General features: G+C 41.9%; 1 protein-coding gene across 1 annotated transcript; it reads right to left on the bottom strand.

Moving 5' to 3' along the window:
- Positions 1-288: 288 nt before the first annotated feature.
- Positions 289-21,512, bottom strand: LOC311222913 (isocitrate dehydrogenase [NADP], mitochondrial; the record flags this gene model as incomplete). Its single annotated transcript, XM_084307575.1, has 11 exons — positions 289-1,691; positions 4,350-4,442; positions 4,689-4,786; positions 5,320-5,432; positions 7,695-7,846; positions 8,531-8,667; positions 9,164-9,307; positions 11,469-11,629; positions 11,914-12,079; positions 13,045-13,136; positions 21,404-21,512. The coding sequence occupies 11 exons, from the start codon at positions 21,510-21,512 to the stop codon at positions 1,607-1,609; spliced, it is 1,350 nt and encodes a 449-aa protein (XP_084163701.1). The 3' UTR covers positions 289-1,606.
- Positions 21,513-22,001: the final 489 nt, after the last annotated feature.

Here is a 22,001-nt window from a genome sequence, read left to right as displayed (position 1 = left end):
ACATGGGCACCCCGGTCGTATAGTGTATCTTGTAGACCAGGCCCATTGCAAGTTGCTGTACTCTGTCGTCTACTCTAAGCCATCCTAGGTTGGCAAAGTGGGCAGGGGTGAGGTGGGTTCTGGGGTTCCATGACGTCAGCAACAAAATGGCGGCGCCCATGTTGAAAACAGGGATATTATATTATATTTTTCAGACAAATAAGATAGATTTCACATTTGATTATAGAACCCTGTCTTACACAAGGTACACAACAAACAAACTAGGATCACATTGCTCACTGCTTCATTTCCACTTTAAGTTAATAATAATAATGTCATACAATATTACAGACAATAAACAGAACATTAAAAATTCACCACAGGCAATTTAACTATTGTCAAGCTCTGCACTCTTTTCTTGACCCTCCAATCACAAGCTCTGCTTTCCTCAGTCAAGCTACGAGATAGAGATAGATTCATATTCATTAGGTCCACAGTGCACAGAGCGTTGTTCTTCTGCGGTCAGAGGCAGACACAATTTGACATTAAATACGCTGGTCCGCTTTGTCACTAAAAAAATATGCGAAAAGCTGGTGACGCCTTGTTAGTTTGACCAATTGTGCAGCAACGTTACTCAAGTTACACCAACCAGCGTCTAGCCTGATGAAAAGCAAATGAAGAAGAGGAGTTCCACCAAACACAGCGCCTGCCTTATCCCTCTTGTTCACGCAACTCACTCTGGCTGGCTGGTTCCCCACGTGACGACTCAACTGTTCAATGTCAAAGTCTTTTGCAAAGGTAAACAGACTGGATGGGGGGGTATGGAAAGTTGAGATTGTGAACAGAAGAGGATCGCTGTGCTCATTACATTACAGTAGGCTACCTGTGACAACAGAAGAAGAACGCTCTGTGCACGTTACATTACTGTAGGCTACCTGTGACAACAGAAGAGGAGCGCTCTGTGCACGTTACATTACTGTAGGCTACCTGTGACAACAGAAGAGGAGCGCTCTGTGCACGTTACATTACTGTAGGCTACCTGTGACAACAGAAGAAGAACGCTCTGTGCACGTTACATTACTGTAGGCTACCTGTGACAACAGAAGAAGAACGCTCTGTGCACGTTACATTACTGTAGGCTACCTGTGACAACAGAAGAAGAACGCTCTGTGCACGTTACATTACTGTAGGCTACCTGTGACAACAGAAGAAGAACGCTCTGTGCACGTTACATTACTGTAGGCTACCTGTGACAACAGAAGAAGAACGCTCTGTGCACGTTACATTACTGTAGGCTACCTGTGACAACAGAAGAAGAACGCTCTGTGCACGTTACATTACTGTAGGCTACCTGTGACAACAGAAGAGGAGCGCTCTGTGCTCGTTGCATTGTGGACTCTTTGTAAAACCCAGAGGCCGTCTTGGCAGCTTTATGAATGGCCGCCATTAGGGAAGGCAGAGGGGCCAATACAGCACAATAAAATTAACTGTACAAATACAAAATTGGCACAAAGACGTGTCTTCTTCAGATAAAAAGGTTCATACAAACGGGGATACAAATTAGTTGGAAATCTACAGACGGAGGATAGGTTCTTGCATCAGCCGTTGTCGCTTCTTGTCACACGTGTCACTTGCCCAGAGCTTTGTCCAGGTTGGTCTTGATCGCGTCCAGGAAGTCAGCAGTGTTGACGTAATGCTGGTCCAGCTTGCAGCTGCAAAGGGAACAGCAGAGGGTTTATATTGAGCAGGGACGTGCACAGGACTTTAGAGGGGCAGGTGCTCAAAGGCTGAAAAGGGCACTATACCTGTGTGTGTTATAACCGAGCGCGCAAACCCAATTTTTAAAGGCCCTTTTCTAGCGGGGGGCCCCCTTTTTATGCATTTTGGGGGGTTTTGGTGATCAAATATTGAATATTGAACTATAATAATCAGTGCAGGAGCTCACTTATCCTTGAAAGACACTTTTATCACTGACTTAAAAGGCCCATACATCTCCATAAATGTTCAGGGGGGAGGGAATAAGTGCTTACCCTACAGACCCCAAGAAGTGCTGTATATTCTGTATTGTTTAATATAAATGCATTTTTTATTCCAATCCCGATTTGTATTTGAGATTCCCAAATCCCACCGGACTTGACTTCTTCGTGTCCCTCAGTGAGTGTAATACCAGCATTCAACTGTATGCGCCACAGCGGTTTCTATCATCATCATCATCACCACCCACGCTATGCATAAAATATATAGGTCCGTGGAGAGGCACGCTGAGGAGGCCGTGCAAACTGCAATGGAATACGGGGCAACTCTCTCTCTTTACCTAATATTTGGATTCTATCCTGAGATTTTTCAGTTGGAAGGGCAGTCTATATGTGTAACGAGAAAAAGAAAAAAAAAACTTTTTTATGACTCTCAAAAAGGCAGGTGCTCAAGCACCCCTTGGGCTCTATGTGTGCACGTGCCTGATATTGAGCACTCATGAACTGATGGATGTGGAATTAACTTTTGTTGTACTTTACCTTAAGACATACTAGGAGGTTGCTTTAACTCATTGGGAGCCAAACACGTAATATTACGCGTTTCAACGCTTGAGCGCCAAGCATGTAATAATATGTTTTAGATCCTTTGATATTTTTCCTCTGATCCCCATTCGAAACCATCATCCAGATCATTCTAGCCGCCCCTGGCTCATTTGCTTACGTTGGAATTGCAATGCCGATCGAATCTCACCAGGTGGCAGTATCGCCTACCTTTTGAACTCTGATAGAAAGAGATCAGGAGAGACATAGAATGAACTGAACTATCAAGTCTCGCTCTGAGGGGGAGGAGCTCCTGCAAAGCAAAACCTATAGTGTCCCGTAAACACGTGTAATTACATATAAGCGAGTAATCGCGATCGCCGATGGGATCATTGGAATTATTCTTTTTGGATTACCTTCTGACTAAGGTAAGGACCCCCTATGTCTATGTTACCGAACCTGAAACATGTTTCTGTAACGATAACAGTGTCTTTACCGGACATAAACCAAGCGTTTTGTAACGATCGCATTTTCGGGGTAAGACTCATTGCGCACTAGTCAGATTACACGTTGTGCATGTTATTTGAACGTCTGAATATGCAAATCGACTACATTTCATGATCGATGATGTCGACTCGTTGCAGCCCTAGTAACAGTTAATAAATCTCAATACACTATACATTATAGGTGCAGGAAAAACAAGGGGAAATGTATTTTTTGAGATAAAATGATATCTGTATAAAAGACTTCCAATATAAAAAAAATCGATGCCCATCCCTTAAAATTAAAATGGCCAATATCGACTCGGTATATCGGCAAAACAATATGACCACTACTACACCATAAGGGATGCACCACAATGAGCAGTATGATCTGAAAATAAAACATCCATTCATTAACCCTTTGAGTGCCAGCGACGACATATCTCGTTTTATCAGCCCCCCCCCCGGTGAGTGCCGCCGACGACAAATGTCGTTTTATTTTTTTATTAGCGATCTGAATTCATATTTCATCAACCGAGTCTCCCGTTGGTACAGCAACTCCTCCAGGAGCTCAGATGGGAAAAATCGTCTATCCCTGTGTAACTGCAGGTCAGTCGATTAGACTGACCTGGGATCTGTAGATCTGTAGAGGTGGAGTCAACTGGCTCCATTGTGCTGGCGAGACGTCTGATCAAGAGGGATCTGATCGCGAGACGGAAAGCAGCGTGGAATATATATTTACAGCAGCCAATAATCAATCAATAAGCGTGATCGATATTTGGAATGGCGATCAGGAATTGGAATAATCTTTTTGGAGAACATCTGATCTAAGGTAAGTAGTCTATGTTACCAGTCTTGGGGTAATCGGAGCTGTATTCACTGAGATAACAGTGTGTCCCCTATGTGTGTGTGTGGCTGTGTGTGATCTTGAGGAAACGAGAGAATAGATTTCTCAGCTCGCGTCTATAGCGTGCATAAGTACACATACTATCGATAATCTAGCGTTTATTTGAAAACGATTCATAAATAGGCAGACAAATGACAACGTGTCTAGTGTATTCGAGAATATTCCAATAAATGCCGTTTATGGGGGAATGTTAAAAATTTTCAGAACATTTTCGAGAGAACGATAGCTTTTCGAAATGCTATAAAAAGGATATGAACCGATTAAAAAAACAATCCGTTTCGACAATGTTGACTGCAAACAAGTCATTGATAAGCGACGGGCGATAATTTAAATAATTTTGATTAGGCGTTTTTAACGCTAACATTGAAGTGGGTGGTGGCATTCAACGGGGTAAATCAACGTTAATCAAAGGCACTGAAAGTGTTAATGCTAAAAGTGACTTAATACATTTGAATTGAGAAAACTCACTTGGCCAAGCCGTGGATGCAGCCTGCGAGGTCCTTGGTCATCACACCGCTTTCCACAGTCTCAACACACACCTTCTCTAGAGTCTGGGAGAACCTAGCAGGTGACATAGGACAGTCAATAGAATGGACATCCGTTATTCAACTGTTCTAACTGAGCATGTTGGAAAAATGACATTAATAAAAAATAGGCTTTATCATCATTTAATGTTTCAGTTATTTTCAGAGGTTATTCGATAAAAGTATTGTTGTCGGGCCACGGCTTTGGCCTGAGAATGGTTCTTATATACAGTATAAACTACTCCCGCTCATGTGATGTTAGCTAAACAGAAAGTCACATTACTTGATCAGATCAGGGTTTCCATCCAGTTTGCCTCTGTGCTCCAGACCCCGGGTCCAGGCAAAGATGCTGGCGATGGGGTTGGTGCTGGTTGGTCTTCCCTAGAAGGCAGGAGGGGGGGGGGGGGGGCATTAGACAGTAACAAAAACATACCATCAAAGCTATGTACAATAGTGCACTGTCAAGATTTAAATATGCTGCAATGCCAAAATATAATAAAAGGGAATATCTGTAAGAATTGATGTTATTCATGTGGTCTAGGACTTGTTGTCAGTGCCCCCCCCCCCCCATGTTGCCATGTTGGGGGGGTTGTGAATTGGTTGAGAATCACTGGTCTAGGACAGTCCAATCAATCTTTATGAACATAAACAACTCCCCTGAAGCCAGAAACCAGACAACTGAGAAGACGCAACAAGACAACATGCTCTTAGAGAAACCTCTGTAAAATCGGTCACTCAAATTAAATGTAACGGTGCAATATGTTTTTGTTAGGCGCCTACAATCTGTCACCACCTCTGCTCCGACATCATTGGTCAAATCCATTCTAATGGCATCGTGGCTCACCGTCAGTTTGGTGTATGGTAACATGGCAAAGAGACTGGTTAGGTGTAGGTGTAGGCTGGCCCTCCCTTACCCTCTGGTGCTCACGGTAGTGTCTGGTCACCGTGCCGTGGGCAGCCTCCGCCTCAATCGTCTTACCGTCCGGACACACCAGCACTGATGTCATGAGACCAAGGGAACCGAAACCTGAAGACACACACACACACACACTTGAGCATACATACAGTATTGTCAGGGTGCCATGAAGGCGCATAGACCAGTGGACCCCTAAGTCACTACTGTACGTAATAGGTCAGGGACCCCATTTCATAAGATCTTGCCCCAGGGACCCCCATTTGAGAAGATATTAGTTAGATATGATTTAGTCGAGATTCCATAACTGTGTATACTGTAGTTGTGGAGATAACAAGAGGAGAGGGAGTGAAACCTAACAGAATAGCCATTTGTAGACATTCTTTCACTGTGCTGGGGACCCCCTGGAACCCCCACTGTAGAGGATGTACAGTACATCATCATGACATGCAAGAGGACAACACAGACATCGCTGTCCAGTCTCTTGTTCTTTACAGAGAAGGTCAGTTGAGCACAATTTACAATTCACCAGCACTTTAATGAGACTTGAGTATGTACTTTCATCAGAGCCTAATACATAACATTTTTTTTACATTTAGCTGACACTTTTATAAAGCGACTTACAAGTTCTGTACGACAAGTCATCAGGATGGGCACAACTCATCAGCTGAGTAACGATGTTCATCAATTGCCCCCTACTCTAAAAGTATTATTGTTAAAACTACATTCAGAATTAGGAATAAATTCAGACGCCACTTTGGTTTTCAAACTCAATCCCTCTTGGCCCTGATAGCAGCTAACCCTTTATTTCACCCCTCACTGATGGATGGAGCATTCTCCTTATGGGCCTCACTCGGGGTTAACACACTAGGTGACCTGTATATAGATAATGTTTTTGCCTCTTTTCAGCAATTATCAGAGAAATATTCAATCCATAGCCGACATTTCTTTCGGTATCTACAGATTCGTAGCTATGTTTGTAGCATTAACCCTATATTTCCTATCTACTTTTTAACCCTGATGTCTTCCTACAAGATCAAATCAAATGTATTTGTAAAGCCCGAAATCACAAGGTAAGTCAAGAAGAAACACAATAAATCAAGAACAAAAACCACCATAAAATCCAAAATAAATGCAACACTCCCAGCGAAGGAAAGGAAAGACTCACTAAAAACCTAGCAATAGGAAAAAGCACCACAGGCGACATGGAGGAGAGAAACCCTAGAAGGGCCGTTCAAAGGGGGATGCCCCAACTTGGATGTCGGTGATAATATAGTGTTGCTATGGATGATCGATGGGTGGAGAATAAAACAGGCGAATAGTTGGTATGTATGTACACATACGTGTAATAAGTAAGATGGACTTTGATCAGCAACGAAGGTGTTAGATCCACTGAAGTCAGAAGGAACTAGACAGAAATGCTTACACCTGGCTGCCTCCTCGTGGCTGTTGAATACGACCGCATGATCGTAAACAAGGACACAGTGTCATGTAGTCTAAGCACATTTCCTGTGAGCCACCACTAGGGGCAGAGCAGCTAAACATGAGTGAGTTACTGAAGTTACTGAGTGAGTTAGTGACATTGCCAGTCATATGCACTTTGCATCTAAGAACAGCTTTGCTTATATACACAGACTGTATATCTTAGCCGTTTAGCAGTTGCAATTGTCTGGATATATGTTCATTAAGCCTTTTTTTGTAGCTACATAAATTCTCATGCTAAAATAGCCTGTTAGCGTTCTAAGCGCTGGCAGGGCTAGTTGAAAGAGTTCTTGACAGCATGGTAAAGTTGTGTGATGTCACAGCCTGTGATGGTAGATGTCAAACTGCAGAGGTTTGACAATCACGACAAGTTTACTTAGTAGTTTACGGTTTACTGAAACTGCAATTGTACAGTAGTAGCGATAGAAGCCACAGTGACGATGCTAATGAGCTAACATTATGCTAGGAAGCCTGTCTATCAGGTTGACAAACATAGTGAATATGATCTGACGGTATGTTTCACAACACGGTATAGGTTAGCTATCTACACACAAACCTCATTCATCGTGTGAACGTGCCGCCATCTCTAAGTGTCAATCAAAGATAGATTTCCATCATCATGGCAACTGTGCGTATTAGTTTCCTAAGAAGCTATGGTGTGGGTCATGTGTTTCTTGTTTGTTTAGCTCAATTAAGTATCCGCTATTCAACAAAGCAGACTCATCCTACATTGTTTTTATGGAATAGCATCTAAGTTATAATTGAAAATATTAAAAGAAAATTCATTTTTGATACTGTATCACACTTCCCCTCATCCTGCAGTCCAATATGACAACCATCAATTCCATACCTTTCTTGACATTTATCATTATTGAATAATGTCCGATCTCTCACCCTGAGCCAGAATGTCAGACTGCACGTCTCCATCGTAGTTCTTGCAGGCCCAGACGAAAGCTCCGGAAGACTTCAGCACCTGGGCGACCATGTCATCGATCAGGCGGTGCTCGTACCAGATCTTTAGCCGGTCATACTCTGGCTTGTAGTGCCTGGGGAAGTTAAGCGTACAATGAATGTGTCAATGTCAACTTTGTGGTGAACAGACAGCTATATAGCACAGTGTAACAAACAAGTATGTCTTTTGCAGGGCTGTCCTGCTCACTATAGCACTTAGGGCCCCGCCTTCCTTAATAGGGCCCAAGAATTATTTTGAAAGATGAGACCAAGTAAAATCTCTGCAGAATTAGTAGTGGAATTATTAACTAAGGCCCTCTTAGTTATGTAATTGGTTGTAGGGAGGACAGTCAGCCAATCAGAGCGCCCCTCCAAACATCAATCACCATGTCAAATATAATTTTAACCGAACGGCAACATTTCTAAATGGCTCTGTTTCGGATATCTCATTTAAGCAGAGATGCACCTGTAGAGCATTATCTCCTGTCCTGTGGTGTTGCATGTAATTCTTATATATTTGTAATCAAACAATCACCACTGCGTATTAGACAAACATTGGTATTAACCCACATAGACCAATTTTCTTCATTTTTAGGGGGACAGGGAGAGATACCAGGAGATAGTAGATGCCACATAGAAGTGGTCTACATCATCTGGAGGCTGCGAACCTGAAGATTCATGTGTGTCAAGTACTTCTAGTCATAAATCTGTAATAGACATTGTGTTTTGGTTAAGCTCTTTTTTTAAGTAGTCTCTTTCTGCGTTCAGAGTTCCCTTACTTCTCAAAGACGTCCTGGAAGATGTCCTTGAAGCGCCCGTCGTAGGCCTTGAGGATGGTGTTCTTGGTGCTCATGTACAGAGGCCACTTCTTCTGGATGGCATACTGGAAGCAGCTGTGAGCAAACCCAGTGATGGACTGTTGAAAAAACATAAAAGAGCACATTCTGATTTGCGGATTTGATGTTGTGAACAAGCAATTGTGTTGTAATTTTAGGCACAATCAGTGATTGCAGTTTGGCACCCTCTATTGAAACACTATCACCCACACTATTGGTAATCTATTGGATTGGAGGTTATTGATTTTTGGTGTCAATTTGAAATTCAGTTTTTGAGCCTTTGATACAAGGACTGACTTACTTTGATAAAAGGAATTTGTGTGTGACAGCAGAACATGAATTGTATATGACTTTCGAGGCTATAAACGCTGTAAATGCTAGTGTATAAAAACACAATAGTATTTTGAGTTATGATGGGCTAAGAAGAACGTTTTTAAAAGCTTGTTCTCCCATCTCCGAGTCAAACTCCACAAGGTAATTTGTGAATAATACCCAATGTTTGGATGGTCAAATAAAGCCTGCATTGTGACGTTCAAACTCAAGTAAATAAATACAATCCCAGTGCCTGGCTCTCACCTCGTCAGTATTGTACATGCCCATCCCGCAGCCGCCAGAGGGGAAGTCGTACACCTCCCACTCCTTGCCCTGGCTTCCATCGGTGGGGGAAAACACCATCTTGAATTTGCCGGGTTGGTCAATGACAAAGTCTGTTGCCCGGTACTGTGAGGTGAAGGAGGACACATTTACATGTTACACATCTAGCTAGGGTTGGGTACCGTTCACATTTGAACCGATACTGGTACCTAGTACCAGTTCCTGGAATTCGCTATCGATACTTAACTCTCTCTGTAATAACGAAAACATTCAACTTCAACATTGTTATTTATTTAGAACATTTTGTTATTTATTGTAACACACCACACAAAAAGAAATCACATTATCATGTATTGTGTTTGTAAATGTTTGAATATCAACATTCCGTTCCCCGTACCTGGCTAACTGAGTTAGCCGGATAATTTCCAGCATAGCCTGACTTAAGCCGGACCTTTCTGTTCCCCGACGCTCGATTGTCTAAATCACCATGACAACAGATCAAAAAGTTTGAGCCTGGTCGAGAGCAGGGTTAAATTCAGTTAGCTGGATGAACCATGGCCACGCCCCCGCAAAGAAATGCCAGCTCGCTTCCTGAAATGATTCTCACAGTCTAGATCTGCATTATACCATTCTGAATTATGTTTCTGTGCTTCGTTTTCCTAGAGGGGGCTTTTGAAATGTATAATAATAGAACTAAATGCTGATAATAAATCATATTCAGCCTATAGATTTACTTTGTCCTAAATAAAATAATGCACGTCATATACGGCGCTCGGAGTGCGATACACGCTGCATGTGGTTATTTTAATAATTGCAAATGTGAATCCCGCGGGGATATTTTTAATGAATGAAACCGGCCGTTTGGCTCTGATTAGTTTCATATATTCTCCGCTGTTGATGGATACACAATGGATATATCCCGTCTGGCACAGTGGTGCAACGGCCAGTGTTCGCTCCTGGCAAGCGGGCGACCCGAGTTCGAGACCCCGCGTTTCCAATATAATTTTTTTGGAATATAATATTAATGATTATACGCAAAAGTAGCCTAGTTTTAAGTTAAAATATTATAAATCTACATGCATTGAGGATGTCATTCTTTATATAGCTCTCAACGTGCACCAAATTGAATTATTCCTACATTGCAAAAAGAAGAAAAAGACTAGAAGAAGTGGGATTCGAACGCGGGTCGTCTGCGTGAAAGTCAAAACAACCAACCGTCACACCACAGTGCAGATAAGTAAAACATCCACCATACATCAATCAATGGGTAAGAGAGCCGTATCCTTATTCTGAAACAGTTGAACTAATTATTTTCGCTAGCAAGATCTCATTTGATTATCCATTCCATAAACCTACTGCCAGCAGGCAAGTTTAAAGAAATATAATCTGATTGATTGGGGTAATGAGGGACTTAAAATTAGCCTATAGATTATGCATTTAACTTGTCGGCGAGGCTATTGAGCCGTACTGCAATCTGTTAATAAAGTTTTAAATCAATTAATCAATCAATGCCGTTAGAAAATCAGGATTTCTGCTATCGATACTTGCTGGCTTTTCAACTGAAGCGGCCGCGCGCACTTATCCTGGGTCTCAAGTCTGGTTCGAGTTAACGAGACTGAATCCACCTTCGAGGAACAGGAAAATCCCGGCTTCAAACATCGGGTTAATTGAATCTGGATAATGGGACTCTTGATCGACTTAGTTGAACCAGATACGGGGAATAGGGCCCTGGCCATCCTCAGTAAATATTATCAAACTCCTCTGACCTTGTCTGGACGTTCGAAAGACCCAAGAGACGGGACAGTAATATATATATGTATATATATATAGAGCATGGATCAATTCTAGGGATGTCCGATATTATCGGCTGATATCTGCATTAAAATGTGATATCGGAAGATATCGGTATCGGGTTTTCATTTTAATTTTTTTTTAACATTTCTATAACCTTTATTTACCCAGGCAAGCAAGTAAGAACAAATTTTGATTTTATTTATTGTCAAAAGTATGCATAATGTTGTGTTAATTCCACAACAAGAGATATGTAACGTTAATTACCTGAAATTATTCAATTTTGGGGGGGGGGGGGGGGGGAACCCTGCATATATCGGTATCGGTTGATATCGGTATCGGAAATTAAGAGTTGGACAATATCGGTATATCGGTATCGGTAAAAAAGCCAATATCGAGCATCCCTAATCAATTCTAACAAGTTTTTGGGAATTTCATGCACATCCCACATCTATTGTCAGCATGACAGTAGAAGCATATTCAGCAGCATCTATACCTGATCACCAAAGGCATGTCTGCCAATGGTTATGGGCTGCGTCCAACCAGGGACAAGACGGGGAATGTTCTTGCAGATGATTGGCTCACGGAACACTGTCCCACCCAGGATGTTCCTGATGGTGCCGTTGGGACTCCTCCACATCTTCTTCAGCTTAAACTCTGGAGGACATTATTGCGTTTATTATACTATATTATTATTTCTCCAGACCTCTCTTAGCAAAGCCTGTGGTGTGGCCAGCAATAGCAACCCATAGCAATAGCATAGAGGTCGCTGTTTGACAGCATTTAAAATACCTTTAAAATAATAATAATAATAAACATTTTCTTCATTTCAGTTTTGTTAAGAAATATTGAATAGCGATTGAATAGCGAAGCCAGTATCATGTATGGAATAGAGTTCTGAGTGTATCGTTGGCAGTTGAGGTCAAATAAGTCAACTATACCTTCCACTCTGTCCTCGTCGGGGGTGATGGTGGCACACTTGACGGCCACGTTGTATTTCAAGGTGGCATGGGCGGAGTCGATGGTGACCTGGTCGTCCGTCTGGTCTCGGTAGGGCAGGCCCAGGTCGTAGTACTTCAGCTCCACGTCCACGTTGGTCAGGATAAGCTGTTACAACGGGTCACATTGATTTGTGTTTATTGAGTTTATGTGCATTATGTATAAGGATTGTTGTACACAATGTAATGCTTGAGTATGTTCATAGTTTATCATTATATTGTATAGTATTTTATGTTTCTCTTTTATTACTTGTGTGATTTTATACTTGCTTCCACTCTACTGCACCTTAAGTTTGAGTCCCACATCTCGTTGTATGCAAATATAATGACAATAAAGTACAATCTAATCTAATCTCATTTAAGTAATGTTATGCTACCGTATGTTGTTATGTTATGTTGGGTGGGGTTATGTTGTGTTATGTTATGTGTAATTCTATCTTACGTTTCTTAAGGTGTTGCATGGCGTCTGAACTATAATACACATATAAATCATTTTAATGCAAACACCATGAATTTATTAGTTGAGCTTTTGGTACAAGACCTTATTCAGAACATGTGGAGTGAATGAAATTAATGAAAATCCAAATACACTCCAGAGTGGAGGTGTTTCATGGTTTCATGTCATGACTTGTTTGATATTCCCATTTGTAGCCTATGCAAGTATATTTGGATCGCGTCATTCCATGGGCCGAAAGCGCAACTAATAAATGTATGTTGTTTGCATTATACGGTGTTGCACGGAGTCTCTACTGTAATACGTTCATATGTTTTCTCCTTTTGCACCCGTTCTACAAATCTTTGGTGTGGGGATTTCCTTTTTTGTTACTAACCATGGCCATGGTAAATAAGATCTGCATTTATTTGAGTATTATAGATATGCATGTTACTATATACAGTATGTGAAACAACAAATGATAAATCTATCTGCTTCATAATAAGTACCTCAGGGGGCTCTCCATTTTCCCTGACCCAAGGCTAAAACAGGCAAGCACTCTTGTCATGAGGGGACCCACACAGCACGTTCCCATGACCCACTTTGGGTCCGAAGCCATACTTTAAGAAGTATCGGAGTACCTTCTCTTTGATGAACTCCCAGATGATGCGGGTCATCTCATCTCCATCCATCTCCACCACAGGATTGGCCACCTTGATACGTCTGGTAGCATCTGCAGCAAGGTAAATCATGAAGTCAATTGTTATCCCCGAAGACGACAGTGTCAGGGATATCATGGCCACAGACTTTGGGTAGGAATGTGATAACTCCAATAGCTTTCATTCAAACCTTTTTAAATTTGCAGTGCACATTCATGAGAAATAACCTTTTTTCGTCTCACACCATAAGGCCAAACTCTTGATCCCTCTATTGTAGGCTACAGTCCTGATGTACACTTCACAATAAGGAACTATGAAGCCCACCATATTTAGCTTTAATAACTTTGAGTATGGAATAAAGTCTTCATCATCATCATCATCATCATCAATGTACCAATACTGGAATATGATATCAGTATACCAATACCAGGCTAATGCAGGGTTGGGGTCAGGGGTTATCTATGAATTAACTCAATACTGGAATCTGATCCCAAGAGCCATGTGGAGAACAATTTATGTTTTTCCATCAAGGAAAAATGGTATCACTGCATCCCTATTTTTAAACAATGGTTATTATTACTGAATGTATGGTGTTATCCAGTGGTCAACATGTTCATATTTAATGTTATGGTGGGGAGGTGGTTTCAGATATAGCCTACCTCATTTCTACAGGTAATACGGGGGGGGCATTTGTTCTACCAACATCACCCCTCAAATAGACCCCTGGTGTAAAAAAGAATAGTGCTGTCAGGCGATTAAAAAAATTAATCAAATTAATTACAGGATTTGTAATTCATTAATCTAATAAATTGCATTTTAATCGCATAACACTTTTTTTACTACGATCTTGTCAGTCAAGCATCTGACTTCTGGATTTACTTTTTTATTTATTTTTATTTAATTTCCCCCCCCCCCCCGTTTTTCTCCCATCCCAATGTCGTTATGCCAATTCCCAATCCCCTTCCTGGTCGTTGCGCACTCTACCCCCTACCGTCGGTCCGGGAGGGCGGAGACTATCACATGCTTCCTCCGACACATGTGTACCCAGCCCATCGCTTCTTTTCACCTGGCAGCGCGGACTCTCACACTCTCACTGGGAGAGTGTAATGTGTGGAAGGTCACACTACCTCTCCTAGATCCTTCCCTTGTGTGCAGGCGCCCCGACCGAACTGTAGGAGTCGCTGTTTACAACGACCCGGACCCACCCTCGCCGGGTTTCCCACCCGCTAACACTGCCAATTGTGTTAGTATGGACGGTCGGCCAACCCGGAAGCACCACAGCTGGATTCGATCCCACTGTCTCTGTGGTGGTAGACAGACGCTTAGTCCGCTGCGCTACCCGGCCGCCCTGGATTTACTTTTTTTATTTCTCTTATTTTTCAGGATTATCTCCCACAAACCTGAACGTTATTGCCATAAAACAGAACACAGTTAGTTGATCTACCTTTCTGTGAACGTCTAGCAAAAAGCGGCGTTGCAATCTGATGAAAAATGGTGGAGAAATCTACATTATAAGAAAGTGTACTTACAGTAGATTTCATTCACGGTTCGTGAATCACGCCTGGTGATACTAAATCCAGATTGAACTCTGCCATTGGAAAGGGGAGATTTGGCCCGATTCATAGATGTGCGACTCAGCCATAATAAGGTAATTTATAGGCCTGATATTCTATATTCTATAATCATATTTCAAATTGCATGTGTCCGGATGGCAGAATTCAGTACTGTATCTACAAAACCTTCTGTTTAATCATCTTCCCTTTATTCATTTGCTTAGATTTTTCAGGTCTGGTCAATTTTAGCATGGTGTTATTCACAGTCAAAGATAAAAAAAAAAATAAACAAATATTTAAAATAATATAACAAATGTAAAAAACTTATTTGGTTCATTACAATTTACTCAAGCCTAGTAACAGACACAGTATTTCTGACACTGGGAATACATTCCCTGAGATCCATAGATGTCCCTAGAATCAGATACCAAGAACATGCAAATGGACCATTTTAAAAAGAAGTCTGTAAATGTTTATTCTACGTTCTTATGGAATGAATGAGATAAAAAAAATTATAATAATAATACTTTTTTTTTTATTAATTTTGTGTTAATTTTCATAACACTGTAATTTGCTAGTTAATTAATTAATTTAACGCGATAAACTGACAGCCCTAAAAAAAACACTAACCTTCTTACTGTCCTATACTACCATTAACCACCGTTAATTATGCACAGCCCACTACCTACATACAGTATGTTACATTTTGGCCCTTGGCCATCCATGTCAAAAGGTTTTCCCATTTCCATTTAGGTGTGCCCAAACTGCCCATGCCCATGCCAGGGTCCTGGTATCATGTATGCTGGCTCACGGGAATAGCTTGGACTTAATGGAACCATAATTAATGTTAATAGTTACACCTGTGTTGACCCTAGGTTTGATCCCACAGGTTCAATCCCCTGATAAAGCTAAGTTGGTTAGAGGGTTATGTGAAAACACATTGTAATAATGGTGACAGGATCTAAATCTAAATTGATCTCTAAAATCAATAATGCCCATATAGTGGGGCGGTTAAGCAAACTAATTGTGCATTTTATGAAAGAAGCATGAAACTTTCAGCATATCATCTACATACCACACGGTTTGATTTCAGACGTGGAAAACACTTTCAGACTGACCTCTGGTGACCTTGAGGGGTCATTGACCTCAGCATTGCATTTTTCCACTTTTCGTCCCATTATTCTCCTTTATAATAATATATATGTTTGTTAAAATGGCAGTTCTGTTCTAATAAAGACATTATAGCTCAGCCATGGCCTTGTGTCCATGTGTCAGTTTGTTGCATGATTTTACTGCAGTAGACCAGCAGAGGGCAGTAGCCTGAAAAGAGTGCACATGAGAGAAGAGATTTTGATCATGTTCTTATTGATCAAATACTATTTCTAGCTGTTGATGATGAATGAAATGTTGATGATGATGAATAAAATGAAATGAAATACAGTTAGCTATCTAGCTAGCAACTAGCTAGCTAGCTAGCCATTGTGTAATGTTAGCCAATCCACCTCCAACCTCTTCACCATTAATTCCTCCAAAGAGGGTGTTAATGAAATTTTTCTCACTAAATATGTACAAAAATAAATACGTAAAATAATACCAATATATAATTACATCTACAATATGGTATGTTAATGTTCACTACAGGATTTTTGTATGTGTCAGCTAGCTACTGGCAAGGCAGCCTACGACACTCTTCAGCAATTTGATGCAACACTGTGCCTGCATCATGTCAAAACGCCATATCCTGATTGATCCAGCCCAGCCTTCTACATCTAAGAAGCTGGATTGCCCCACTAACTGGGAACTCTGTGCTCTCTGCCAAGTGGAAACAAGGGAAGCTTTGCAATGCCCTGCCCGCTCAAGCAAGCCACCACTAGGCAGTGGTTATGTGTCATTGGCCAGGCATCTTCTTGAATTTCAAGAATTTGGACAGATACCCGCTGAGCTGGACCTAAACAGGCCCACCAAGTTACTGCTGCTAGCCTGTACAAGCTACTGCCCCTGGCCTACAATCAGCACTGCATACCTGAAGCGGCCCCTGCAACATTTGAAGAATGGTGCCTACAGTGAGTCAGGGAAAGTGCGCATTTCGACTACTGGTTGAAAACCTTATCACTTGAGGTCCTCATGCTCATATACGTCAGATCACTGCGGGAGGGCAACTTTCAGCTCTATGTGGAAACCCTCACACAGCTACTACCCTGGATGTTTGCTCTGGACCACACTCACTACTCCAGGTGGCTATCAGTGCATGTCCGTGACATGATGGTCCTCTCTGATAAACATCCAGCCATTGGGGCGGCTAAGTGGCGCAGTGGGTAAGGCGCTCGCCACTAACGCAGGGGATGCTGGGTTCGAGCCCAGCTCTCGACGTTGCTACCAGCTTGGCTGGTCGTTCATACTAACACAATTGGCAGTGTTAAGGGTGGGAAATCTGGTGGGTGGGGATCGGACGTTGTGGACAGCGACTCCTACAGGTCGGTTGGTGCGCCTGTACAGCAGAATCAGGAAGCAACGGGGGCAACGGGGGCAGCGTGAGCCTCCCACGCGTTACTCCTCACCACTGAGAGATCGCGCTGTACAGGTGAAAAGATGCGACGGCTGCCTCCTCGTGTACCGGAGGGGACACGTGATACAAGGCTTCGTCCACATTGCAGCCGACCAGTGGGAGGCATGGTCTAGCAACGTTCGAGACAGGGGAGGGGAGAATTGAAGGGGGAATTGGCGAGGCGAAATTGGGATGGGAGAAAAAATAGAAAAGGGAGGAGAAAAAGTGGATAAAAAAAAAAAACATCCAGCCATCCTGGAGGAGTTCCGTGTTGGAAAGTTTGTTGTGCATAAAACAAGTCACAAATTCTCTGATATTGCAATTGACCACTGCCACAAACAGAACAACGCACTCATCAAAGGATCTGGTGGAGAAGTTGGCCTGACAGAGAATCCTGGGGCACTGCATCGCTGGATGGTGGCAGGTCCAGAAATTGCCAGAATGACTACAGATTTCGAGAATGAAAGTGAAAATCGAGCAGCAGCCAGCAGTGCAAGAAACCTTCATAAAACATGTTAGGTCCCTCACAGCAGTGATCGAAGAGATGGGGAACCCATTTCTTGAAGAGAGTCAGGATCTCCTGGTGCTTGACTCTAAAGACATCATGAGTTCATCAGTTGCAGACACAGTAAGGAAAGTGGAGTCCCTTGGTGCAAGACCTTTGTGGAAGAACGCCTGGAGCAGCAAACAAAGCCACTCTCCAACCCATTCTGTCCCCACTTCTTCTCTCCAACTCTGTGACTCCGCCTCTCACTCCGCTCTAATCACAGACGTCATCTACCCAGCCTCTTCTTGGTCTTCCACTTCCTCTCTTTCCATCCACCTTCCCCATCACCACCTTCTTGAACATCTCCCCGCTGGATCCTCTCAGAACATGCCCGCACAACTCCATCTTTCTCTTTTTCTTTTTTTTTAAAACTTTTACCAGTCAGCTGGTTCTTTTAGCGTTTATCGCTTTTTCTGGTCAAGCATGACCGACAGAAACAGGTTGAATGGGGTATAGATCGGGGGAAAGACACTCTGAGAAAATACGGCGAGTCCGGGAGTCGAACTCGTGTACCCCAGATCCGTGACGCGCACGGTTGTCCCTGACGCCGAAATAGCGTCCGAGGTACGCGGTGAGCTACTGGAGCTCCCCATCTTTCTCTTTTTCAACCTCTCCAGCAGCTGTCCTCCTTGCAATCTGTTATCCTTCCATGTTATCTTCAGCATCTTCCTCAGCGTCCACACAGGACAAGCGAAACCACAGAGGTCAATTAAGCTAGAAAACAGCTCTTCACTCAGAAATCCAGCGCTCTGGAGAACATGCCCCCAACGAAGGATGCGCTAGAGCAGGGGTCAGCAACCTTTTTGACATGGAGTGCCTGTTTGAAATATAGTTGTAACTAGTGTGCCTCAACAATATTCCATGCATCGTAATTTTTTTTTCTCATAATCAGGTATTTTTAATGATAATTTTTACATTATTACATCATTATTGTTATTGTTATTATTAACAATATTATTATGATGGTTGTATCAACCCTAAATCTGAGTTGGGGGGGGGGGGGAATGCAATGCAGACAAACAGCTGCATACAGTGCGACCATTTCACTCACATTTGCCCATTCATTTTTGGACACATCACACACCATCGGTGTGTGTACTGTACGTGTGCTGTCATAGCTCCACCTACAGGCCTAATGAAGAACACCAGGAGAACACCAGGATGTGAATGGAGGGTGAATGTGAGGTATATCGTGTAAATAAGTTTTGATTGATCGCAAGACTACACTGTAAAAAAAAGATTATTAGTTACCAGAACTTAAAAATATTGAGTTCAGTTACTGTGCATTAAGGTTTTCAGTTTTCAATCCATAATAAGTTAACAGAAAAATAAGTACACAACCACATTATTTCGACCTAATAAAACTATGTTTATTGTCATTGTTTTAAGAACACAAGTTGACTTGGTAATACTCACATTTTGAGTAAAAAAATGGCTTTTAACATGTGCAATGTTCAATGAAATAGAAAAATAAATAATACAATTTGTTGATTAATCCCACTGGTCACAATGGTGACCGTAATAATGTTTTTGTTATAAGGCTCTGCAAATGTTACTGAATGATGTAGCAATGTATTTCCAGCTAAATTGAAATAATAAACAAATAAAGGGTCTCAATTAAATATGTGGAAGTAAAAAGAACCTGTGGGAGGATTTCAACAAGATAAATGCGACAACAGTGCAAAATAGTTCACTATAATATTTCAAAAAAAAAAAAAAAATTAAAAAAAAAATTAAATAATTTTTTTTTTTTTTTTTTTTTTTTTTTAGTGCTGCCCCCTGTGCCTATGCAAATGCCCCCGCGTGCCTATGCAGGCACGCGTGCCTAGGGTTGCCTACCCCTGCGCTAGAGCAACACATGAAGCGTGCCATCTATCAGGCCAATGTTTGGAGCAACGCCTTGGAACCTGACCCTCAGCTGCCAAGCCCTGCTGATTGGGGCTGGGTGAAAGAAGAAATGGGATGGCAGCCACTGTGGTCCACCCTTCCAGAAGCATCACAGAGCTGCTATGAACTGATCCATTGTGGTTGCAAGAAAGGGTGTACAACATGCTGCAAGTGCAAAAAGGCTGCCCTCAAGTGTACTGCCCTTTGCTCATGCTCAGGAGACTGTTGGGCCTCACTAATAATGTCATTGTAGGGCAGGTACTACTTACTACAACTAGGGTAGGTTAAAAGATGTCAACTGTTCAATCAAATTTAACACGCATATTGTTGAAAGTCCTTTTTTGAGTCTTTGTGTTTGTGTGAGGTGTGTTTGTATGACATGAAACCCAATTGCCATATCCTATACAGCTGCTTTTATCTATTAAAGCACTTTTATGATGACCAGTGGGTTCCACAACTCTTCTTTTTGATATAATACCTTTGTGCCTGGAAAAAAAAGTTTAAAATAACATGTTTTTGAGAGCCGAAAATGTGTACAGCCTCTGACAAGTTCCAGAGGTCAATTCAGAAGTGTTTCCACGTCTGAAAACAAACGTCATGGTAGAAACACTGTATAAAGTTTCATGCTTCTTTCATAAAATGCACAATACCTTCCATATATGAGCTTATCTGCCCCAATAATGTCTCAAAACCACATTGAACTGAACAAGCTGACACCTTTCCATAGATTACATGTTCATAAATCCCTTTTCAAAATGAATACAGTATAGGCCTTGTAATTAAGTATTTATTACGATTGCCACGTCCATATTAAGCCAGACATCGTAAACAACACCTCGGCCCAACTGCTTGTCGACAGTCTGTCCTCGGGATTATAGTTCAACTGTCCTGGATAAGAGCCAGACCTGTCCAACCCATGCTGCCCTTTCGGGAATGACTGGCATGATCGAGAGACTGAATGATATCAAGATAGTGTTCTTATTTTCACGGTATAAGGATATTTAATTATCCGTATTTTTTATTTTTTTTTCAGTGCAAATTACAGATTTTCTTTTTATTAGCAATATATCTATTATATAAATGGCGGTATATAGTTAAAATCCACACCTTTGCATGGATCCATGATGGTATACTTTATCTCAATATGTATATACCTTGCAGCGATAACATCATCTTTGGAATGATTGATACACACAGCCAAACTTCAAAGGCTTTTATACAAAAACGACCAACATATGGGCAAATAAATACCCAAGCAAAGAACAGCATCATTAGACCATATAATTCACTATAGTTTACCCAATTTTAAAAACCGAATTTATATTTCTCACATCATATTGCCCACCATAGTGTTGCTCATCATCATCACAGACGCAACTTTTGTTTTTAAAACAAGGAATCTTCAGAAAATCGATGGAATAGTTATAGTACTTAAGTTCAGCCTGTGTCAGTGTATTGAGAAGCCGAGCGCTCACTGTACAGCCGGTACAGCCAGGTACTGTAACTGTAGTCCCTGTGTCCCGTGATCCCGTTTCGATTCACTGTAGTAGCCTACCGTTACGTCGTCAGCCACTCTCCCGTTCATACATCATACAGTCATCAAACACCTGCAGTCACACTGTTGTTGCTGTTGTTGTTACATTGTCGGTAGGTACATCATTTAGTATTCACTGAACATTTTAGTATTTCGAACCTCCAAATTGCATAACCATGTGACTCGATTAGAACAAATACACGCCGTTGAATCGTAAATATATGACGGCGGTAAAAAAAGACATTACTAGGATGATTTTTTATTCGACGACTTACAGTTTCTCTGTTGAACTTGCGAGCTGCGGTGATGACAGCAGACGGCGGCCGGCGCGACAGCAGCGCCCCTGGAGATGGAAGACGTGAGAGCCCTCAAGTAACCTGCCATGATGTTGACGGTGGTGGTGGGCTTCAGTACAGCGTGTCCACGGGAACGAGGCTACAGGGAGCGCTTATTTATGAATGAATGGCAGATGAGATAATAACGCCCACGTCAGTGTCGAAATAAACGGAAACTGAGCACGACCAATCAGAGTGAAGTGCGCTCATAATAATAATAATAAGTGCCGTTTGTGAGGGGACAGAGGGCACAACAATACAACAGGCCCCTGGCTGAAAGTTAATACAAAGGGACCCTAATTGGGATTATTGTTGTGGCAACAATGATCAAAGGACAGAACGTGGAAAAAGTCAACGCCCAACAGTTATTCACATACTGCCTGATTGGTAAGCTTTGGCTTTTACAACAATAATAAGGCTTGATTGATTGAATCAAGGCCCACTAAACACATTGTTGTAGGTCTAATCTGGATGGTAAACCCGCTAAATTCAGTATACCCACCTTTTTCATTTGTGAAATAGTTTACCCGCCTTCTTA

Source organism: Notolepis coatsorum (genome assembly GCF_963971535.1).
Source record: "Notolepis coatsorum genome assembly, chromosome: 2".
Classification (NCBI taxonomy): domain Eukaryota; kingdom Metazoa; phylum Chordata; class Actinopteri; order Aulopiformes; family Paralepididae; genus Notolepis; species Notolepis coatsorum.
The sequence above is the reverse complement of the archived record's forward strand: the minus strand, read 5'-3'. Positions and strand labels throughout refer to the sequence as shown.